General features: G+C 43.3%; 1 protein-coding gene across 12 annotated transcripts in view; it reads right to left on the bottom strand.

Moving 5' to 3' along the window:
- The window catches only part of BTRC (beta-transducin repeat containing E3 ubiquitin protein ligase), a 173,703-nt gene extending 153,396 nt beyond the window's left edge, over nt 1-20,307 (bottom strand). For 4 of the 12 annotated variants that reach the window (XM_075072922.1, XM_075072923.1, XM_075072925.1 and 1 more), the window contains exons 1-2: nt 8,543-9,079; nt 8,282-8,335 (exon numbers count right to left, since the gene is read on the bottom strand). In XM_075072922.1, coding sequence (XP_074929023.1) covers nt 8,282-8,335; nt 8,543-8,662 — 174 coding nt within the window. In that variant the 5' untranslated portion in view covers nt 8,663-9,079. Of the gene's footprint in view, nt 1-8,281; nt 8,336-8,542; nt 9,080-20,150 lie in introns of those variants that run through there. The other 8 variants (XM_075072926.1, XM_075072931.1, XM_075072932.1 and 5 more) reach the window with 5 other exon arrangements.
- Between the last annotated feature and the right edge of the window lie 818 nt (nt 20,308-21,125).

The raw sequence follows: 21,125 nt of genomic DNA, 5'->3' as shown, positions 1-21,125 counted from the left end.
ATCCACAAACTGAAATAGACCACGCACTATGTGCTACTCCATCCATTTGCTTTGGCTGAGAATCATCAGTTTTGGTAGGAAGGACCAGGTGGTCCTGTGGATGCATCATACTTGGATTGGCCAACTCTGGTTCTAGACCACTTTCTCCAAAATAGCTGGGATTGTCTCATCTGCTAAACTTGATGGTAAGCCTCAAAAGGATTATTTGAATTCTAAATAGGACTTATATTCCCTGGGATAAAAAGGCAGCCTTCAAGTTTCTCCTGAGTGTGGTGCCCATCCTCCTGTCTGTGGGGTCCTTAGAGCCTGATTCACAGTTTCCTTAAGTAGGTATGTCAGCGTGGCACCAATCTTAGAAACAGAAACAAAATCTGATTTAAACTTTGTAACACTGACAGTTTTTAGCCACCTTGCTTAGTCTTGCAGGTTTCTTGGGTGATCCCTATTCTTCCTCAATCACATCTATCAAGGCCACAAGGTTTGGTTCTGGATCCTGAGAGAATACTTTGTGTCACTGCTGTTCTGAGCTGGTTCCTCCTCTTCATCTTTCACAGACTTTTCTTAAGGGGTAGAGCTAAACTGGAAACTGCCCTGGAGTCGAAGAAGTCTAACTGGAAAAGTTTTTCCTGCTTTTCCTCCTCCTGGGGTTCCTGTTCCTAATCTAAAAGTTATCCCTCCTCCTACAAAAACACTAAGGACTCCTGGGCCAGCATGATCTGGATTTGTGCTTCATTCTCTTAGACCTGCCCCTCTCTGGAGAATCAGCGTCAGAAGGCTGTGAAACAGATGCAGATAACGGATTCCTTTGCCTGCACCTGCCACAGAATATGCAGAGATCCCCATCCAAGATCTCTACAAGTAGAGTGATTCCGAGAACACACATACTTGCCTTCCCCTTCTCCATCCTGCACTCACAGAAGTGATGGTGATAGAAGGTGTACCTAGTGTCTCAGGAGTAAAGAGAAACCAGACCCTTAAATTCGCAATGTGAGGGAAGACCAGAAACAGTTACAGAAAGCTAATGTATAGCCAATGCTTTTTTTTTTTTTTTTTTGCTCTGCAGCAGGCAGCCTGGTAGACCATCCTGAAGCTATCAGCAGAATAAAAAACTGGCAAGCTCTTCAGTGTAGCTGGCCACAGCCCCCTGTATCAGTGACTGACAGACTGAGAGTCTGTGGATCTTGTAGACAAAAGAATAAAGGAATTTGTAATACATATTTTAGAAATACTTGTCATTGTTCCAGTATCCCCGTTTAGTGAATGAGACTGATTTGTCTCAGTGGGGGAGGGATGATATTTTAACGATGTAACACTGTACTTCCTAGAAGAATGACAAGATTCATGAGGCAGATTAGGACTAAGAATATTCAGACCCCATTAAAAACAGACAGTTTCAAACCACTTTTAAAATTATTTTTAATGATAAAATGTGTTACCTTAACAGGTGGTTAGCAAATTGTAAAATTAACCCAAACATGGTTAGAAGCAGATGACTGGATGTTAAGAGATCTGGATTCTCCACTCTTCTCCCATTATCAATTTACTTTGTGACCTTAAGCAAATTACTTTACCTTTCTGAGAGCCAGTTGCCCCTTCTGCAAATCAGGGATAATATATACCCACTTCTGTAAAGTCTTTTGAGAGCCTCACAGACGTACTATAAAGTACTGTTGTTTAAGATACAGAACATATCTTTAAAAACAGCAAAAAAAAGTCCTGTGGCACCTTATAGACTAACAGACGTATTGGAGCTTGAGCTTTCGTGGGTGAATACCCACTTCGTTGGATGCATGCATGTACAGAACATATTTTAACACAGCTCTGAAAATGTCTGATTTTCAGTGGTTTCTATGGGGCCCAGAATTTTCTCAGTCTTAATCTGCCTCAGGAGGCTGTCAAGATAACAACTTCATGTTTGACTGTTTATTAATTATATTTTAAACACTTAATATTTAGATGAAGCAGATAGAAACTCTACAGTTTTCCTTTAACTCTTCTGTTTCCCTAGACACACAAATACTACATTCAGCAAGTCTGTATGAGCACCTAAAATTCTGTATAAATAAGTGCCCTGGTCGAGCATTCTCTGAACAAAATATTGTAGAGAAAAAGGTCAGGTTGGGAAATACCAGTAGGATTGCAGCCAGACTGGTTGAATGTAGCTATCCACACAGGCCTTGCAGGTAAAATTCCACCATCACACACAGGCATAGATTATGGCAGCCATTACAAGTGAATAAGGGAATGAGAAAATTGCAAAAGCTGATTCCAGCTCCCTCTCCTTTCTCATCTGGGATTAAATTTTTAAGACTACCAAATTAAGCTGCTGAAAGCTTTGTTGATCTTCCAAACGGATATTTTACTGCAAATACAGATGTGCTGTACACACACATTTTTAATGAACAAATTAATATGGTCAACAACGCCACTTGTCAAATGAGAAGAAAGTGGAATTCCTCCACCACTCACATCACTGTAACCAAAGTTTCATCATTTCCAAGTTAACTATAAATGGGCTTCACTGTAATCAGAAATCCATATTTTTCAATAAAAAACACGATGACATAAACCAAACTGCTAACGTGGGAACTTCTTGGAATAAGAGGTTGCTGTTGGGACCCATCCAACTGCCAATGGGTATTTGTAACCTGAAGTGTTTTCTCGTCACCTTTTCAAACTTGTTCATAATGTGGACCACATCTTAATAGAAATATCAGCTCACACATCTCTTGCCATTCACAATTACTGAAATCAAGTAACATTCCTGTGACAATTGTTCACAAGGAAAAGGAATAAGATGACAGTATGGTATTTTTATTTTCTTTTAACGTGAAATAGCATCTGCAAATGAGGAGTCAGCAGTATGCACCTAGCCAGCTCTTTGAGTTGCACTAATAAGTCTGCAACAGACCACAATTAAGTTGTTTTATTCAGTGGGAACTACTGAAAGGCAACCTAAGAATGGTTTACATTATCTGCATGGTCTCACTGGGGTACGCACAGAGATACTACATAACACTCATTTCTTTCATTCTTCCTAGAAACCTTCCTTACCCCCTTCATATCAAATGCTAGTTTGACCCTATGCTGTGTCCTTGTCACACTCTATTTATCCCCACTCTTTTTTCATTTTATATATGAAAACCCTGGCCTAACCAAAGCTTTGCGGTTAGAATGCTTTGATTTACCTTACTAAAGAGAACTATAATTTAGCACCAAATACTCATGAGGAATTATAGCTCTGCTGACTAGCAAATCATTTGCCAAGGCAGATTAGTTTAGCTGCATAAAACAAATATCCACCTGCACATTCTAGCACTAATCAGGGCGTGAAATTAAACTTTTTATTCAGTGGGAAATAACTGCTGCAAGGCGGCGATTTAGTATGGGAAGCAAATATTAAGGTCAGCCTATTCTCTCTGATGTTTATAGTATATATAACAAGGGGGAAGGCATGGAGCACCAAATTCTGCTTTTGAGTCTATGAAACGAAATACTTCAGTGATGCAACAACAAATTTTCCATTTGCTTTTATAATTGCATACATTTAATGGAGCAAAGTGGCTAAAATGAAAAATTAAAAGAAGAGTAGGGGTGAGTTAGTGAAGTACCTAAACCCTGTATCAACCATGGAAAAAACTGCACCCAAAAGCAAGTGGTGTGAGCAGAAGAAAGGAAATCAAGGCTTAAATATATATATATACACACATACACACACACACACTCTGATTCCAGCAAACCCACAAACTGAAGGGAAAAAGTGATTACGATGTAGTTAATTTAAATCACTAAGTAGTCATCTAAAATGCAAAAGAAAAACTCTGCAACCCTGTATTTAACAACCAGCTGCTTTATATAATTATACTTAGCAAAGAATCATACAAATGTTGGGCTGGAAGGGACGTGGAGAGATCATCTAATCCAGCCTCCTGTGCTGATGCAGGACCAGGTAACTCCAGACCATCCCTAATAGGTGTTTGTTTAGCCTGTTCTTAAACATCCAATAAGGAGGATTCTACAACCTGTCCTGCAAGCCTATACCAGAACTTAACTACCCTTATTGTTAGGCACAGCAGGAACCAACAGATATCAGTGTTTATTTTAAGCATTTTTGAAGACTTTTATCAATTTAATTTTCATAGTTGCACAAAATTATGGGTTTTAAGATTCTTTTCTATTTTTACATAAATTTTCACAGTTGCAGTAAATGATGTGGGGGGAGTCAGGTAATTATTTAATGACAGTAGATATTGAGATTCAAAAATTTAAAACCTGATAACCATTAAAAAACAAACTGTCAACATCACTCAAAATATATGAAGTAAATATCCTTAAATCAAACTCTAATAACTTCTCACGCAACATTTTTCTTACTGTCTAGCTGTAAATTTCAATTATTGATTCAAGTATTCTCTCCTCTGTGTGTGTGCGTATGGTGAAATTGACGTTTATTGACATTTACCAATAATCTAATCCTTCCAAGCCTACTTATAATTAGAAAGTTTTTCCTAATATTTAACCTAAATCTCCCTTACTGCAGATTAAGCCCATTACTTCTTGGCCTATATTCAGTGGACACAGAGAACAACTGATCACAGTCCTCTTTATAACAGCCCTTACCAGATTTGAAGATAGTTATCAAGTCGTCCCCCCGCCGCCCCAAAGTCTTCTCTCTCCAAATTGAACATGCCCAGGTTTTTTTAACCTTTTGTCATAGGTCGGGTTTTCTTAACCTTTTATCATTTTTTGAATGTCTCCAATTTGTCCACATCTTTCCAAACGTGGGGCGCCCAGAATTGGACACATTACCCCAGGTCAAACCTCACCACTGCTGAGTAGAGCAAGACAATTCTCTTCTGTGTCTTACATATGATACTCCTGCTAATACACCCCAGAATGATATTAGACTTTTTTGCAATGGCATCACACTGCTGACTCATATTTAAGGCTATGTTTTAGTTACAAGTATTTTTAGTAAGAAACATGGACCGGTCACGGGCAGTAAACAAAAATTCACAGCCCATGACACGTCCATGACTTGTACTATACAGCTCCGACTAAAACTTGGGCCAGAGAGGCTGGGGGTTCCACAGGTGCCGGGGGTCATGGCCCAGGACCCCTGCTGGTGCTGGGGGGAGGCAGGGGAGAGGCGGGCGATGGCACGCAGTCCGGGAATCCTGCTGCTGCTGGAAGAGGGGAGGGTTGGCAGGTACCCTACCTGGCTCCTCTTGTCCCTGCAGCTCCTAGGGGGAAGGAAGGCCATGGAGGGCTCCATGCACTGCCCTCACCATAAGCTCCAGCTCCGCAGCCCCCATTGGCCAGGAACCGCAGCCAATGGGACCTGCAGGGCACGCGCAAAGCCCCCTGAGGCCTCTGTCTAGGAGCTGCAGGAACACGCTGCCCACTTCTGCAGAGACCCACCACCACCACCGAGGTAAGCGACACCCCACACCCCAACCCTGAGCACTATTATGCCCAGATCCTTTTCAGCAGTACTACACTGGCAATGCTTTAACGTGGCAGCGCTTTAATGCAGCTTGTGTAGTCATGGCAGAGCGCTGGGATGGCAAACTGTGGCCAGTAGGAGCCACGATCGGCCGACATGGCAGATAAACAAACTGGCCCAGCCCCCTGGTAAGCCGTGTGCCAGAGGTTGCTGACTCCTGTATTAAGACATTTCTCTGCTAGACTGAAGAGCCCATTATTAAATATTTGTTCCCAAAGGTACGTCTACAATGCAATAAGCACTCGGCTCAGACGCAAGCCTAACCCCCCTTAAATCTACAGATGAATCATGCTAACCCTAGGCTTGGACCTGCGACCCAGCAGGAGTAGAGAGTCCAAGCCAGAATCAAGCTGGGACACAAAGTCAAGTCCTATTGCTTTGCAGTGTTGGCGCAACCCCGCTTGACTTGTCCTGGGAGTCCACCAGAAGTAGCTAACTTCCTCAGTCATCTCTATCCCAACAATCTCCAATTGATTCAACTGAAAATAGAAGCTGTCCCCCTCTGATGGACATCTTCAGCTCAGTGAGTCAGCGTTAACCCTTCTATTGTCTTCTGATCACTGAGTTGCAAACACCCCATCAGAGACCCTTCTGTGTTTGCAATTGAGACCGAACAGAACAAGCCTTCTGCAAAGTGTGTTGCTTCATTGGTCATAGGAGCACAGCTAGATTTTGGTAAATCTCTGCTGAGAGGCCAGTAAAACTGTGGATTTTAGTGAAGTACCAGGAATGATCATGCATACCAGCAAATAACTAAAAGCTGGCAACTCTGTAAATTCTCTGGACTGGTGACTAGTGCAGGGAGCGGGTACCGGCAGACCAGGGACTAGAACAGTACCTCACACAGCTTGCCAACCTCATGTCCGTTTTATGAGGAGTTTGACCTGGTGCTGGGAACTGTGCCCAGCATGGAGCCAACCATGGTGCATGACAACCTGGTCAGCCAAGATGGTGCCCTGCTGTTCCCTGAATCTAGGCTGCTAACTGATGGGAGCCAGCAGTAGGCTGCAAGTGAGGAGCACGAAGTGACTGTTTCTGAAACCAGTCACAGATCAGGCTGTGGGCCAGGATCAACAGGAACAGCTGTTTGATGCCTCTTCCCCACCCACATCCTCCAAGGACCACCCCACTACCAAGCCTGCAGCAAACCCAGAGGAGACAGAAGACATCCCTGAGCCCAGTAAGTTAATTATTACAGTAATGGGAGGGATTTCTGCTCTAAGAACTAATGCAAAAGTTATGAAACGCCCTGGCTACCAGTGTGTATCTGCTAATGGCAGACTGTATCATAGCACCTTGGTGTCTCTCCTCCCCCACCCATGTGGAGCTCAAACCGGCAACCAGGAATTCCAAACAGTAAAGCTGTGGTTCTCAACCTTTTTTTTTATTTGTGGACCCCTTTGGAAATCTATTGTCTATGTACGGTGCACCCTCACTACAACACCCTTCATAACAACAAACCTTTGGCTATAGTAGACCTGGTACCTGGATTCCACCTGCAGTCCCAGGACTGGAGGAGCTGTCAGCCCCCGTGACAGGTGCAGCAGGTCTCTTTTGCTATGAAGAACCCCTGGCTCTAACGAATAAATGGCTTGGATCCCAAAGGGTTCATTATAGCGAGGGCGTACTGCATGTAGCTGAATTCTGGTCGGTCCGTTTTCAGTCTAAGGTTATTTCTACACTACAACTTATGTCAGCAAAATTTGTTACTCGGGTGCACATATTACACACACACACACACACGCCCCAAGTGACATTCATTATGTCGGCCTCAGCACTACTGTGCTCGTTGGGGGTGGATTATGTCAACGGGAGAGCTCTCTCCCCACCCCCTGCCCCCCCCACCCCATCAGCACAGAGCAGCTACACAAGAGATGCTACAGCTGCATTGTACAGCTGTGCCACTGTAATCTCTCTAGTGTAAACACAAGGCAAGTCTTCTGCAGACCCCTTAAGACACAGTCCATGGACTCAGACCACAGGATGAGAACCACTGCGATAAAAGACACATTTAAAGAGCATTTTTACTTGAAAAGCTACAATTTTTGCTAGGGCCATTTCTAGTTCTTAGAATTAAAAACCTTACATTGACATGCCTTAATGTTTGCCACACTGTAACTGCTCAGTGATCTGTGGAGCAACCTAGAAACAGTGAAGTGTGTGTGTAAGTAAAACTGTGTTCAATTTCCAAATCTAGTTCATTTCAATTAGAGGTTGTCCATGCAGTCCGTCGGTAACAAAATCATTTCTTCCAAGTATGATTGGGGTGCCAATTTTTGTCTAGAAATGTGCCATTAATGGGGAGGAGGAAGGCTGTGGAGTTCTGTGCATTTGCATGCAGCCATAACAGGGTAAGCTAACACAGCATCCTATTAATTCCTTCATGGATTCTAACACACACCTGGTTGCTGATAGCTGCAAACTCTTTCTGAAACAGAAACTCCAGCTAAGTGGTCACATTGCAGGGAAAAACATATTTTCCCGGGCCACCTCAGGAGCGGACTAGCTCACTCCACTCATAGATATGCTGTTCAGTCACTATACGTTTGAATACTTCAGCTATGTATAGTGTAGATTTCCCATCAACAGCTTGGAATAACATCATCTCCTTTTTCCAAGAGGGCACCACAAATAACAGTTATGTCCTCCAAAACATTAAAGGCAGGAAATGATAGAAAAAGCCTTTTGTTGCAAGTGCACTTGTTGCCACCCTAGACAATCCAATTATTTATGAAATTTTTATAAAATCAAAAAAGTTTATAATTTTTAACTTACCCTGGTCTCTGCACTTCTGGAACTGTGATTAACCAGGTTGTATCCAGAGAAATTCTGTGGACAGAAGCATCCCTTTCACAATATATTTTGGTTCAGCTTTGAAATATAACATTTTATGTCCTTGAGATTCCATAAGAATTAATTCTATGCTCCTCCACTGAGCTATTTTAGACAATAACCCTCAATTTCTTGTCCTATTTCAGGCCCCTCAATCTCCACTGGCTGCTGTACATCCAGAATTTGATGCCTGGCCCAATATACCTTTGTGGACCATTCCAGACGGAAGCGTTTCTGTGATGAAGTTACGGTCAAAGTTCTTGAAAGGGCTGACAACCAGTCCAATCCCAGCAGCAGAGAGATGAAAGACTGGAACAGCAGCATGCTGAGAGGCAGGTGGAAAGGCTGAGGCTTTTCACCCGAGGGCAGGACAGGGTTTCAGCTATGGAGCAGGTACTTGCAACACAGTTCCTAGAACAGGAATGGTGGCTAAGGGAGGAGGACAGAGCTCAGAGAGCACTGTCTGAGTGACTCATCTTCATCATGGGTGGTGGAGCACCAGCTCCTGCTGCCTCTCCTACACCATGACCTGATCTCCCTGCAATGTGGCCTCAGTCGAAAAATACCTTGGACAACTCCATGTTAGGGCAGCCCATGCATTCAAACCCCACAGGCAGCTGGACAGAGCAACTAAACCCCCTGGAGCCTTCCTTCTTGAACCCCTTTCCTGTGGATACCTCCATCCCCAGCCTGACACCAAGTGCACAGAAAATAGGGAAAGAAGGGAATAGAGAACATGGAACCAAGAGACAAGTAACAGTAGGGGGTTTAAGTCATGTTTGCACTGTTTTCTACTCTTTTATATTTTTGTTTTGGAAACATTTTGCTGGTACTTGTTTTGGGTGTTGTAATGTCAGCTGGCCTGCGTAGCAATAGGCGACCTCATACAGTTTTAACACTTTACAAATAAAGCTTTGTATATCATCAGGAAAGTTTATTGCTATCAGTGCATCACCTCATACAATCATGATTTGAGATAAAGCTAAAAACATGATCAGGAGCAATTATACATGACTAAGCAACATTATTCCTCTATAAAAAGCGACAAAGAGTCCTGTGGCACCTTATAGACTAACAGACATATTGGAGCATGAGCTTTCGTGGGACTTCGTTGGACGCATGTGATGGAAATTTCCAGAGGCAGGTAGAAATATGCAGGCCAGAATCAGTCTAGAGATAATGAGGTTAGTTCCATCAGGGAGGATAAGGCCCTCTTCTAGCAGCTGAGGTGTGAACACCAAGGGAGGAGAAACTGCTTTTGTAGTTGGCAAGCCATTCACAGCCTTTGTTTAATTTAACTATTCCTCTATGCGGTTAGGTACAGCAATTCACATTTCAATACCTTCCTTCTATGAACCTACACTGTAATTCATGCCACCCACCAATCCAGTATTCAACGTGTCATGCATAAGTATACTGCATGGCAATCGAGCAAACTTCCCCCAAAATCAATTAGTCCCTTTCCCCACACAAGCACATTTGTACAGGTGCTAGCCTCCCTCTTCCACTGGGGTGTGCAAGCCCATAATGTAAGAACTCAAAGTATCCCCGACCTCTGTTGCCTGGGTGCAGCCAACACAAGCTGGGGTAAGTGCACTGTTTGGCTGAGCATAGCAATTCAGCAGCCCCTCGTTGTCACATGTCCATTCAGGGGGAAATGACTCACCTCTGGCTTCACAAAGATTGCAAGGTACACAGCAAGTCATAGTAATGCAGACAGTGTTGATGACACTGGCATCCAAATGGCTCTGTGGACCCCTCTAACAGGATTTTAATCTGCCAAAAGCACATTCAACCACCATTCTTCACCTGCTGAGTGTGTAAACAAACCTCCTTTTGCCAGGACCTCTGAAATCAGGGTGTGGTTTCATAAACCAAGGAAAAAAGAGGTCGGCGGGGTCCCCCAGAATAACAGTGGGGACTATAACTCCACTTATTATATCACTTAGTGGGACCAGTGTGCCGGCCTGTCCATAAATGTAGACTCCTGAATGGCAAAATCTGACATTGTGAACTTTTCCAATGCAGCCCACGTTGACATTCATAACTCAGCCTCTGTGATCCACGAGGGCCTGCATAACAATGGAGCAATGCCCTCTGCAGTCTATGCACTCGCGTACTCCTTAAGGAGGCAAACGAAGAACATGAGTCCCATCAATGGCCCCAGTGCAGTTAGGAAACCCCATTATCTCGAAGCCAGCAATTATCTCCAGAATATCTTGAATGCCCGCCACCTTGGAGTACCACATGCCTGATTGCCTCAGAAACCTCTGCTACCACTTTAACCAGTCAACTCTCCATCATCAAACTGGTAAACAACAGATCTGTAGCAGTCTGGGGTAGCCAGCTTCCAGGAGGTTATAGCAACCAGCTTCTGGACAGGCAAGAGCGCCTCACGTGTGTGTCTTTACACTGAAGAGTCAGAGCAAGCTGTTCACAAAGCCCCAGAAATGTAGCTTTCTTCACGCGGAACTTCTGGACCCACTACTGGTCATCCTAGGTCTGCATGACAATGTGATCCCACCAGTCCGTGCTTGCAGTCCTGCGCCACATGCACTGGTTTACGTAGGGGGCATCAGCAGCTATGCAGATTGTACTGAGCAAAATCTGCCAGTGCAAGTCTGCCATGCCAGGGTACTGTTCCTCCTCCATGATGAAATCCATCAGGTACCTTTGGTGGGTCAGAAAATGGATGGAAATGTCCACCAGCATCTCATGGAAGCTCTGCCTGTTAACTTGACACAGGAGTGAAAGTGCAAGCAACAGAAGTTCTTCAAAAGGCTGGCTCCAGTATCTTGGAGTACACAGGCCAAAATGACTGCTTGGCAGGCTGTTCAAACTTCCTGTAACAAGCAGGGTGGGCAGTAAAGATTTCCCACAGTGCATCATGGTCAAAGGGCTAGAGTGGCCACATTTCAGGAGGATGCCAGGGACTCTCGGATATGTTTGCTTCAACTCAGATCAGCATGCTGCAGTGTGGACACCAGAGCCCCAGGTTCAAGGCTGGGGGGAGGGATAGCTCAGTGGTTTGAGCATTGGCCTGCTAAACCCAGGGTTGCGAGCTCAACCTTTGAGGGGGCCACGTAGGGATCTGGGGCAAAAATCAGTACTTGGTCCTGCTAGTGAAGGTAGGGGGCTGGACTCAATGACCTTTCAAGGTCCCTTCCAGTTCTAGGAGATAGGTATATCTCCATTTATTAAAGCCCAGATTTGAAAAATCTTAACATAGGGTTAAGAATCAGTGTAGATGCTCAAGTCCCACTAACCCTGGGCTTACACTGCAATGTAGACTTACTGTAAGTAGGTACTTATAAATTGTAATCAAGTCACCCCTCAGCCTTCTCTCTATTAGGCTAACTAGATTGAGCTCCTTGAGTCTATTACTATAAGGCATGTTTTCTTAATTTTTTTAAATCATTCTCTGAATCCTGACCAATTTATCAACATCTCTATTTAATTGTGGACACCAGAACAGGACACAGCATTCCATCAGTGGTCTCACCAATGCCAAATACAGGGGTAAAATAACTTACTTGAGATCCCCGTTTATGCATCCCAGGATCTCATTAGGCTCTTTTGGCTACAGTGTCACACTGGGAGCTCGTGTTCAGCTGATTATCTACCACGACCCCAAATCTTTCAGAGTCACTGTGTCTTGTCTCAGGATGAAGTTCCCCCATTCTGTAAGTATGTCCTACATTCTTTGTTCCCAGAACACATTTACATTTAGCCATACTAAACCACACAGTTTGCTTGTGCCCAGTTTAACAAGCAAACGAGATAGGTCGCTGATTCAGAGCAATCTTCTTCACTATTTACCACTCCCTCAATTTTTGGGTCATCTGCAAACTTTATCAGCGCTGATTTTACGTTTTCTTCCAGGTCATTGATAAAGATGTTAAATAGCACAGGGCAAAGAACTGAGACTCTTGCAAAGATATCTGCTTAATGATCATTCCCCATTTACAGTTATATTAAGACCTATCAGTGAGCCAGTTTTTAATCCATTTAATGTGCTCCACATTCATTGTATATTATTCTAGTTTTTTAATCAAAATGCCATGTTGTACCAAGTTGTGCTCCTACATTATAGCATTAACCATCTCAGCCTTCTTGGTGTCATTTATTAGCTCTCCTTCCCCACTTTCCTCATCTTTCTCTTGGTCCTAATATATTTTTTAAAAACGTCTTCTTACTGTCTTCTATGTACCTTGTTAGGCTAAAGCACAAAATAAGTTACATCTTTCTGATTTTGTGCCCCCATGCCTATGCTATTCTTTTTGTATTCCCCCTCTTATTAATCTCTCCACGTTTCCACTTTTTGTAGGATTCCTTTTTGTTTTTCAGGTTATTAAAGAGCCCCGATGGAGCCATATTGGCCTCTTACTATTCTTCCTATCTTCCCTTCTCATCAGCATCGTTTGCAGTTGTGCCTTTAATACTGTCTCTTTGATAAACTGCTAGCTCTCCTGAACTTCTTTATTCCTTAGATACATACACGTCTCTTTATGTTTCCCTTGTCTTGGACGCTTGGTACTATCTATCAAAATGAAAACAATGCATGCATACTATTAGCGAAACTGTAAAAATCAATTTATCTAAAATAACTGTAAAATAATCATTAAGTTCTGGGATATGAAAGGTTCAGTCCTACCAACACTCAAGCTAGAAGTAGTCTATACAAACTCGACCACCACAGAGACTAAGAATCTGAATGTCTGTTTCCACTGCAAATGCCTTTACTAAGCAGCCAGAGAAAAATAGTTAATCAGCTTAGGATTCAATTTTCTTTTAAGATACAAATCATGTTGGATCCTGCTTAGTTTATTGGCTGGCTTACTAGGAGGAGGTCAAAAGTCACTACAAATCTAGTAATCATCAAATTTAAGGAAACACTGGGCTTTTCTGGCAATGCAATGATAGCATGTTCCCATAGTTGCTGTAAACCACAGGCTATGGTAAGAGAAAACAACAACATACGTTATATTTACATAACACCTTAACACCACCACCAACTACTATCCCTAGCTCTTATATAGCATTGTTCATCCATAGATCTCAAAGTATTTAACGTTCTGGAGGATCAATGCCAGTACAATCAATGGGGGATGAAACGTGTATTTATTAAACAGTACTGGAAGAGGTCACAAAGGCAGAAGCTGTTGAAAAGGCGAATGGCCTGATATTCTTATGGCAGTAAAGGGTATTTAGCACCTCCAAAGATCAGGCCTTATATCTCTCCATTCCAGGGAAGGGAAATGTTATATCCTGTCTTCCACATACAAATTATCAGTGAAGAATGCCAGTATCATCTTCCCATCCACGAACCATGGCAGGAACGCCAGTGGAAATTGCCTCATTCACATATAGTGAGAAACAGAAGGTTAAATTTAAATCTGTATTAAAATACTGCCTGCAGAGGCATTTTAAACAGGATCTTAAATTGGTCAGGTACAGCTCCATGCACTGCTAATTAAATACAACTGAAGTTGTCACTAGTCAATTCAGGAAAACAGATGTTGCTTCACAGAGCCTTGATATTTTTCTTAAATACCTTTCAGAATGAGGATCAAAAATATGAACTCTTACAAAAAGGCCTTTATTGTATTTTTATAGCATATTACATACCTTGTAACCATCATTTTGTTAAGTGTGACTGTCAGTTTTATTTTCTGTCCCTTTTTTCCTGGCTATTTACAAGCTTTGTAAGAATCATTCCTTAATTAAGTCTAAACATAGTTTCATATAAGTGGATTCCTGGAATTAAAAACGTTCAGACTTAAGAAATGATTGTTACGGAGACTGTAACAGGCTGTAAAAAACAGAATGCCACTTTAAACAAAGATTTCTCATTTTAATTAAAAAGATAATCATCAGAACATTCATACACTTAAAAGAACCATTTGAAGCTACTTTGAAAAAAAATATCTACTATTCTATGCAGGCATACGTAGTTTAGTTTATATGACATTTAATCAACGTCTCAGCTGAGCCTATTACATTTATTCTTTAAGTACGGTATCTACATTTTTAAACAGTTTATTCAAATAGGGAAGTTACGTATTGAACTCCTCATTCTTAGTACTTTTGAAAATGGTTACGACAATAAAATTCCTTTTTCTGTAACAAAAAAACTGAGCTTTATTTAAAACAAGAACTTTTTTCAAAAACTAAAGGCGCATATGTGATTCTCCTCTAAGCGTATGCTTTAGAAGGGCACTGTATCTCTTATAACTTAAACCCTATGATGAGTGCTGTTTTATCCAGAGTATTTAAGAAACACCACAAAATGGATGATTGGAACACAAGTAGATTGCAGTGCTATAAAATCCCTCCTGCACTTGCTACAGAGCACTGGCCTATACAATTCATGCTGCCTTTATATCTTGCATTTATACAGCGGTTTTCATCCAAAAGGGTCCAAGAGAATCCTTACAAGATTAGGTTGATGCATAAACTACAGAAAGGGAATCATTTAACTCACCATTAAAATATCTCTGAGGATAGGCTGCTTAACAGTACACAACAATTTAGGATTGTAAGTGAATATTATGTCTACTTGAAACTGTAGGAGTAATTTGGGTACGTAGGTAGAATGTCATTACCTAAAATTAATTAGATAATATGTATTACATATGATCAGATTTATCTAATAAATCGATACAGGCTGGATGCATCATAAATATATCACTGACAAGTAATCAAGCTAATATCAGCCATGAGGGACAAGGGCTTCCTTTCCTCTGCTATCCTCATCTCCTCAAAAATAAAAAAAAGAAACCCCACAAAATGAGCCTACTTCGTTTTTTAAAATGTCAAATCTATAAACTAATTTTTGACCCACAGGAAAAAAAAAAAAAAAAGCTTCTGTTTTTACACAAGGCTTCATTTCATCCATTAAGTGACTGGATGAGGTTTCAACATAATATTTTCCATCACTGGCTAGGTGTGAAAACAACAACAACAAAATTAGTATGCATTTCTTCCTGACATCTAGTGGCTTAGCAATTGGTCCAATTTCATTACTGATGATTAGGAGCAAAACATTTTAAAAATGAAAACCAATCTTACAGACAAGGACAGAGATACCAGCACCTACAGACCTGTTTTCAAACAGTAATTACATGTGACTCTGCAGTCAAAACGAAAATACCAGAAGCCGCGTAGATAATTGGTCTGGTCGTTATGAAGAGTTTCTCAATATTTGATATGGAAAGGCACACCTTATGCTGTGTAAATCAATAATTAATTGCATGGTCCACTTTGGCCCCATCTATGACCCATTTAGTCAGAGTGATGGTATATCAAGCATATCAGCCACTTGGACATACAGGAGAGTAGATGATCCACCACTGATGGCACTAGAATGCATCTTTCCAGATCTCTGTAGGTACCTATATGGCTGCCATCACCACAATATCTAAGCACCTTCCAAGCATTTAGAGATAGTGAAAACAACAGACCAGTTTTCCAACATGGCCTGGTTGGCATGTAGAATCGCCCCTTGTACCTCCTCCAAAAAACCTGCTCTATGCAGAGCCCCCATAATCAGAGATGTGAGAAGAGCAGAAGACCCCTAGAAGTCCAATTAGGGACCTTGCTTTGCCAATCTAATTAAAGTGGGAAGTGCTCAGAAACTATAGTGAAGGGTAGCAATATAACACCACCACCCCCAAAAAAACCAGATATAAATAAGATAAGAACTTAAGAATGGTCATACTGGGTCAGACCAACAATCCATCTAGCGCAATATCCTACCTTCTGACAGTGGCAGGTGCCAGATGCTTCAGATGGAATGAACAGAATAAGGCAATTATCAAGTGATCCATTCAGTTCCAGCTTCTGGCAGTTAGAAGTTTAGGACACACAGGGCACAGGATTGCATCCCTGATGGTCTTGGCTAATAGCCATTGATGGACTGATCATCCATGAGCTTATCTAATTCTTTTTTGAACCCACTTATACTTTTGGCCTTCACAGCATCCCCTGGGTACAGGCTGACTGTGTTGTGTGAAGTAGGCCTTCCTTTTGTTTGTTTTAAACATGCTGCCTATTAATTTCATTGGGTGACCCCTGGCTCTTGTGTTATGGAAGGGGTAAATAACACTTCCTTACTCCTTCCTCATACCAGTCATGATTTTATAGACTTCTGTCATATCCCCTCTTATTTGTCTCTTCCAAGCTGAAAAGTCCCAGTCTTTTAAATCTCTCATCATATCAAAGTTGTTCTATATTCTTTTTTGTTGCCCTTCTCTGTACCTTTTCCAATTCTAATAAATCTTTTTTGTGATGGGGCGACCATAACTGCAGGAAGTATTCAAGTTGTGGGCACACCATGGATTTATATAATGGTATTATGATATTTTCTGCCTTACCATCTATCCCTTTCCTAATAGTTCATAACGTTGTTAGCTTTTTTGACTACCAGTGCACACAGAACTATCCAGGATGACCTTCGGAGAACTATCCAGGATGACCCCAAGATCACTTTCTTGAGTGGCAACAGCTAATTTAGACCCCATCATTTTGTATGTATAGTTGGAATTATGTATTCCAATGCACATTACTTTGCATTTATCAGCACTGAATTTCATCTGCCATTTTGTTGCCCAGTCACCTAGTTTTGTGAGGTCCCTTCAGAACTCTTTGCAGTCAGCTTTGGACTTAACATCTTGAGTAATTTTTTATCATCTGAAAATTTTGCCACCTGTTTACCCCTTATTTTCAGATCATTTATGAATATGTTGAACTGCACTGGTCCCAGTATAGATCCCTGAGGGACACCGTTATTTACCTCTCTCCATCCTGAAAATAGGCCATTTATTCCTACCCTTTGTTTCCTATCTTTTAACCAATTACTGATCCATGAGAGAAACTTCCATCTTATCCCACGACAATTTATTTTGCCTAAAAGGCGACCCTGTGAAAGACTTTCCGAATGTCCAAGTACCCTATATCCACTGGATCACCCTTGTTCACATGTTTGTTGACCCCCTTGAGGAATGCTAATAGATTGGTGAGGCATGATTTCCCTTTACAAAAGCTGTTCTGACTTTCCCCAACAAATCATGTTCATCTATGTGGCCAATAATTCTGTTCTTTACTATAGTTTCAACCAATTTGCCTCCTTCTGAAGTTAGGTTTACTGTCCTACAATTGCCAGGATCACCTCTGGAACCTTTTTAAAACTGGCATCACATTAGTGATCCTCCAGCTGACTGGTACAGAAGCTGATTTAAGTGACAGGTTACATACCACTGTTAGCAATTCTGCAGATAAAAGTCTCTTTCTCTTCCCTTCCAATCTATAAAAGAAAATGCTTAGTTTATCGTTTTTCTTGTTTGTTTTTTTCATTTGTGTGTCCTAAAGAACTCTTTTAAGGAAAACTAAAAATCAAAGCACTCTGTCATTTATTCCTCAATGCAGTGAAGTCCTTGGTCACTCAACACTCAAGAGTTCAACAATCTATGGCCTGTTCCTGTGAAAGTTCTCTCTCCCACACTGACACACCTCTCCCAATTCATTAATGTTTCACTCTTCCAGCAGAACAGCCAGGCTGTAGTCATGGAGGGTCAGGTATTCCATCAGATCGCTACGGTCAATACCATGGAGGGCTCCAAATATCAGGTCAGAGACCTTGAACTGGACTCTTTATTCAATAGGGAACCAATGCAGAATCAGGAGCATCAACATAGTGCTCTGTACTACTAAGTAGACAGTTGGAATTTTTTCAAGGCGCAAGACTTCATGACTCCTAGGTACAATGAGTTGTAATTATCAAACCTAGAGGTCACAAATAAGTGGATTACCATGGCCAGACCTATATCCAACAGGACATGGCACACTCCTCTAGTCAATCAAAATGGAGAGGGCTTTTTTTTTTGTTTTTTGCTGCCAAGTATATTTTGACATCCAACATCTTTTTAACCTCTTCAACCTGAGATTCCATAAACCTGACAAAAATACAAGGAACTGGCAAAAGAATTCAGTGATCTGAACAGAAACAAGAGATTTAAAAACAGATATCAGTACTACAAGATAAAAAATAGAAGCTAATTAAGAGTTTAGACTTTCTACTACCTTTTGAAGTGTAAATGAAAGCCAAGATTTGCATCTAGTTTTTCAATATTTCCACGTTGGGCATAAATTTTGAAAGCATAGCTGTATTTTAGGTTCTTTATGAGTAAAGATTTAATTCTGTGCCACTGAATCATTAATCCACAATAAATAAATTTTCAACAAATGTTGCCAGTCACTTGAAATGTATTCTTAGAAGCAGAACAGTTTAGAGCATCTAAAATTAGCATTCTGTTAAGCTGGCATCACTGTTTGGTTCGAAAATAGCATCAAGAAACTGAAGCAAACAATCTAGAAAGATCAACAATGATAAAAAAAGGAATATAACTTGTTTCATTTGGTATATTATCCCAAATCTAAACAGTCCAGTCACGTTTGAAAACGGATTTGGCTACTGATGCCCAAAGCTATTTTCTGTGCCACAGGCCAATTTATAAACCAAGACCACATAAAGGCTCTTTACATCCATTCTATTAACAAGGATATATAGCAGGAAAATATAACTGATTAAAATGTCAATATATACAATTCTGCACCCAGAATAAAAAGGGTCATAAGGTGGGGAAAAAAACAAAAAAAACTATGGAGAGCAGATGTGCAGATAAAAGTAATACACCCCACACACTACATGCAGAACAAAAACTTCACCTCTCCCAGGCACCAGTGCTTGATGGATCACCTCTTACCACCAAGTCGGGCCAGAAATCTTGTTTAGAATCTCTAGGAACATCAGCAGGTGCTTCCCTGTCCCCCAGCACAATGTCTCTTGTCCACATACTCTTGCACCAAAATCCCAGCATTTAACACCACCTCCTATAGGTAAATCCTATTCCCATCACGAGCAGCCCCCAACCCAGCCAAAAGATATCCCAAGCCCTGCTACTTGTCTCACTGTGTACTGCCAACACTGGCCAAAGATCTCACTGCAACTTTACAAAGGCTCAGGTGTCTTCCCCAGATACTAGCACTCACCCTTCCTCCAAGATCCCTGTCTCTCATACTCCAGAACTTGCCCTGACTCAGCACCCTGGCATATTTCCCCACCCAATTCTACCTTAACTGCCCTCCCATGCTTCATCACTTGGGAGTCTCGGAGAATGAACACCAGATACCTCCTTCACCACCCCCACCTGCTCCTACCCCCTCTGGTGCCCACCTATCGCCTCCCCTCCCCCCCCACTACCTTCCCCAGCCCTTTGCCTCCCACCACTCAGCAACCCCCAACCCCTCCACATGCCCTGTTCCCCAGCCCTGTTATCCCCCACCCCACCCTCTGGTAATCCCTCACCTACCCCCCAGATGCCTGGCTCCCTGAAACACTTACCCCTCCCTTCCAGGAGCTCCCCCCTCCCCCGCGCGGGTAACCCAACAGATACTTCTCCCATAGCCCTCCCATAGGTCAGCACTCCACCCCCTCCCTCCCCCAGGTGTCCTCTCCTCCCCCTCACTTGCCCCCACCCCCTCCCCAGCGTCCCCCATAGGTCAGCGCCCCCCTCCCCCCAGGTGTCCTCTCCCCCCCATCTGCCCCATGCCCCTCCCCACCCTCCCTATCAGCGCTCCCCTCCCCCAGTGTCCTCCTCCCCCCCTATCTGGCCCCATCCCCCTCCCCCCACCCAGCTCGCGCCCCCCCAGCTCAGCCCCCCCCACCACTTGCCCCTCCCCCAGTCGGCCCCTCACGCGCCCTCTCGCCCACCAGGGGCCCCGGCCCTTTGCGCCCCGCTGCCGCCGCCCTCACCATGAACTTCAGGGCCTTCTCCTGCAGCACGGCCTCCGCCGGGTCCATAGTCCCGCCCCGCTGCTCCGCCGCCGGTCCGGGGCCTGGGCCGCCCCCTCCCTCAGGGCCAGGCAGGCCGCAGCCAGCGCCAGCAGGAAGCGCCGTTTCCCCCGGCAGGGCGCACGCGCCGCCCGCAGACCCACGGGAAATGTAGTCCCCGGCCGCGGCCCAGACAAGCGCCTGGGAGGCACAGCGGCACTACAGCTCCCGGCATGCCGCGCGGCGACAGCCATTCCCGCTCCCGCAGCAGCTCTGCGCAAGCCAGGCCGGAGGGAGGACAGCGGTGGCTGATGGGAGATGTAGTCTCTTTGGGGCTGTAGGTGAGCAAGTCTATGCAGTTTCACTGCGAGGACTCCCATGCGTCTGCTGATCTTTCTCTTCTTGGCCCGGCTCCTGGAGTCATGTGATGAGGGCGGCCCTTGGCTTCTTCTAGTTTTTTAAGGAAGTTTCTAGCCCTGGTGGTTGCAGAAGGAGGTTGCAAACGGAGTCAGGTGTAGCTTGGTGGCTCATGTGCCAGCCCCACGTTTGTCTCCGGGTTTTGCCAGGCCTTGCTCCCAAGTTAGCAATTCCCCATTATCCTCACTGTCTTCACTGTGCTAAGGCCTAGGACCTTCGGCAGGCCCCGCCCCCTGTTACGCTAGGCGCTGTACAGCTATAGAACAGAGAACTGGTCTCTGCCCCAAACAGCTTGTAATCTACAGCCAACAGCTGGCTACAGGCAGACCGACGACGCTGGTCAGAGTGCTGGGAGGCTGTCTTGCAGCACAGCAGGTGTTGCGCTTTTGTAGGGAGCTGTTGCAGCGAAGGAGGGTTTTACTGGAGGGCAGTGAGTAGGGTTTGTAGAGGCTGATGATGTGCTCCTCCCGAGTGCAAGAGGTGGTACAGGAGACAACGTGAAGGTGCTCATTTGAAAATGTTAATGAGGGGGTGACAAAG

This window comes from Chelonoidis abingdonii, chromosome 16 (assembly GCF_003597395.2).
Source record: "Chelonoidis abingdonii isolate Lonesome George chromosome 16, CheloAbing_2.0, whole genome shotgun sequence".
In the NCBI taxonomy this organism is placed as follows: Eukaryota; Metazoa; Chordata; order Testudines; family Testudinidae; genus Chelonoidis; species Chelonoidis abingdonii.
This window is presented reverse-complemented; position numbering and strand designations above follow the sequence as displayed.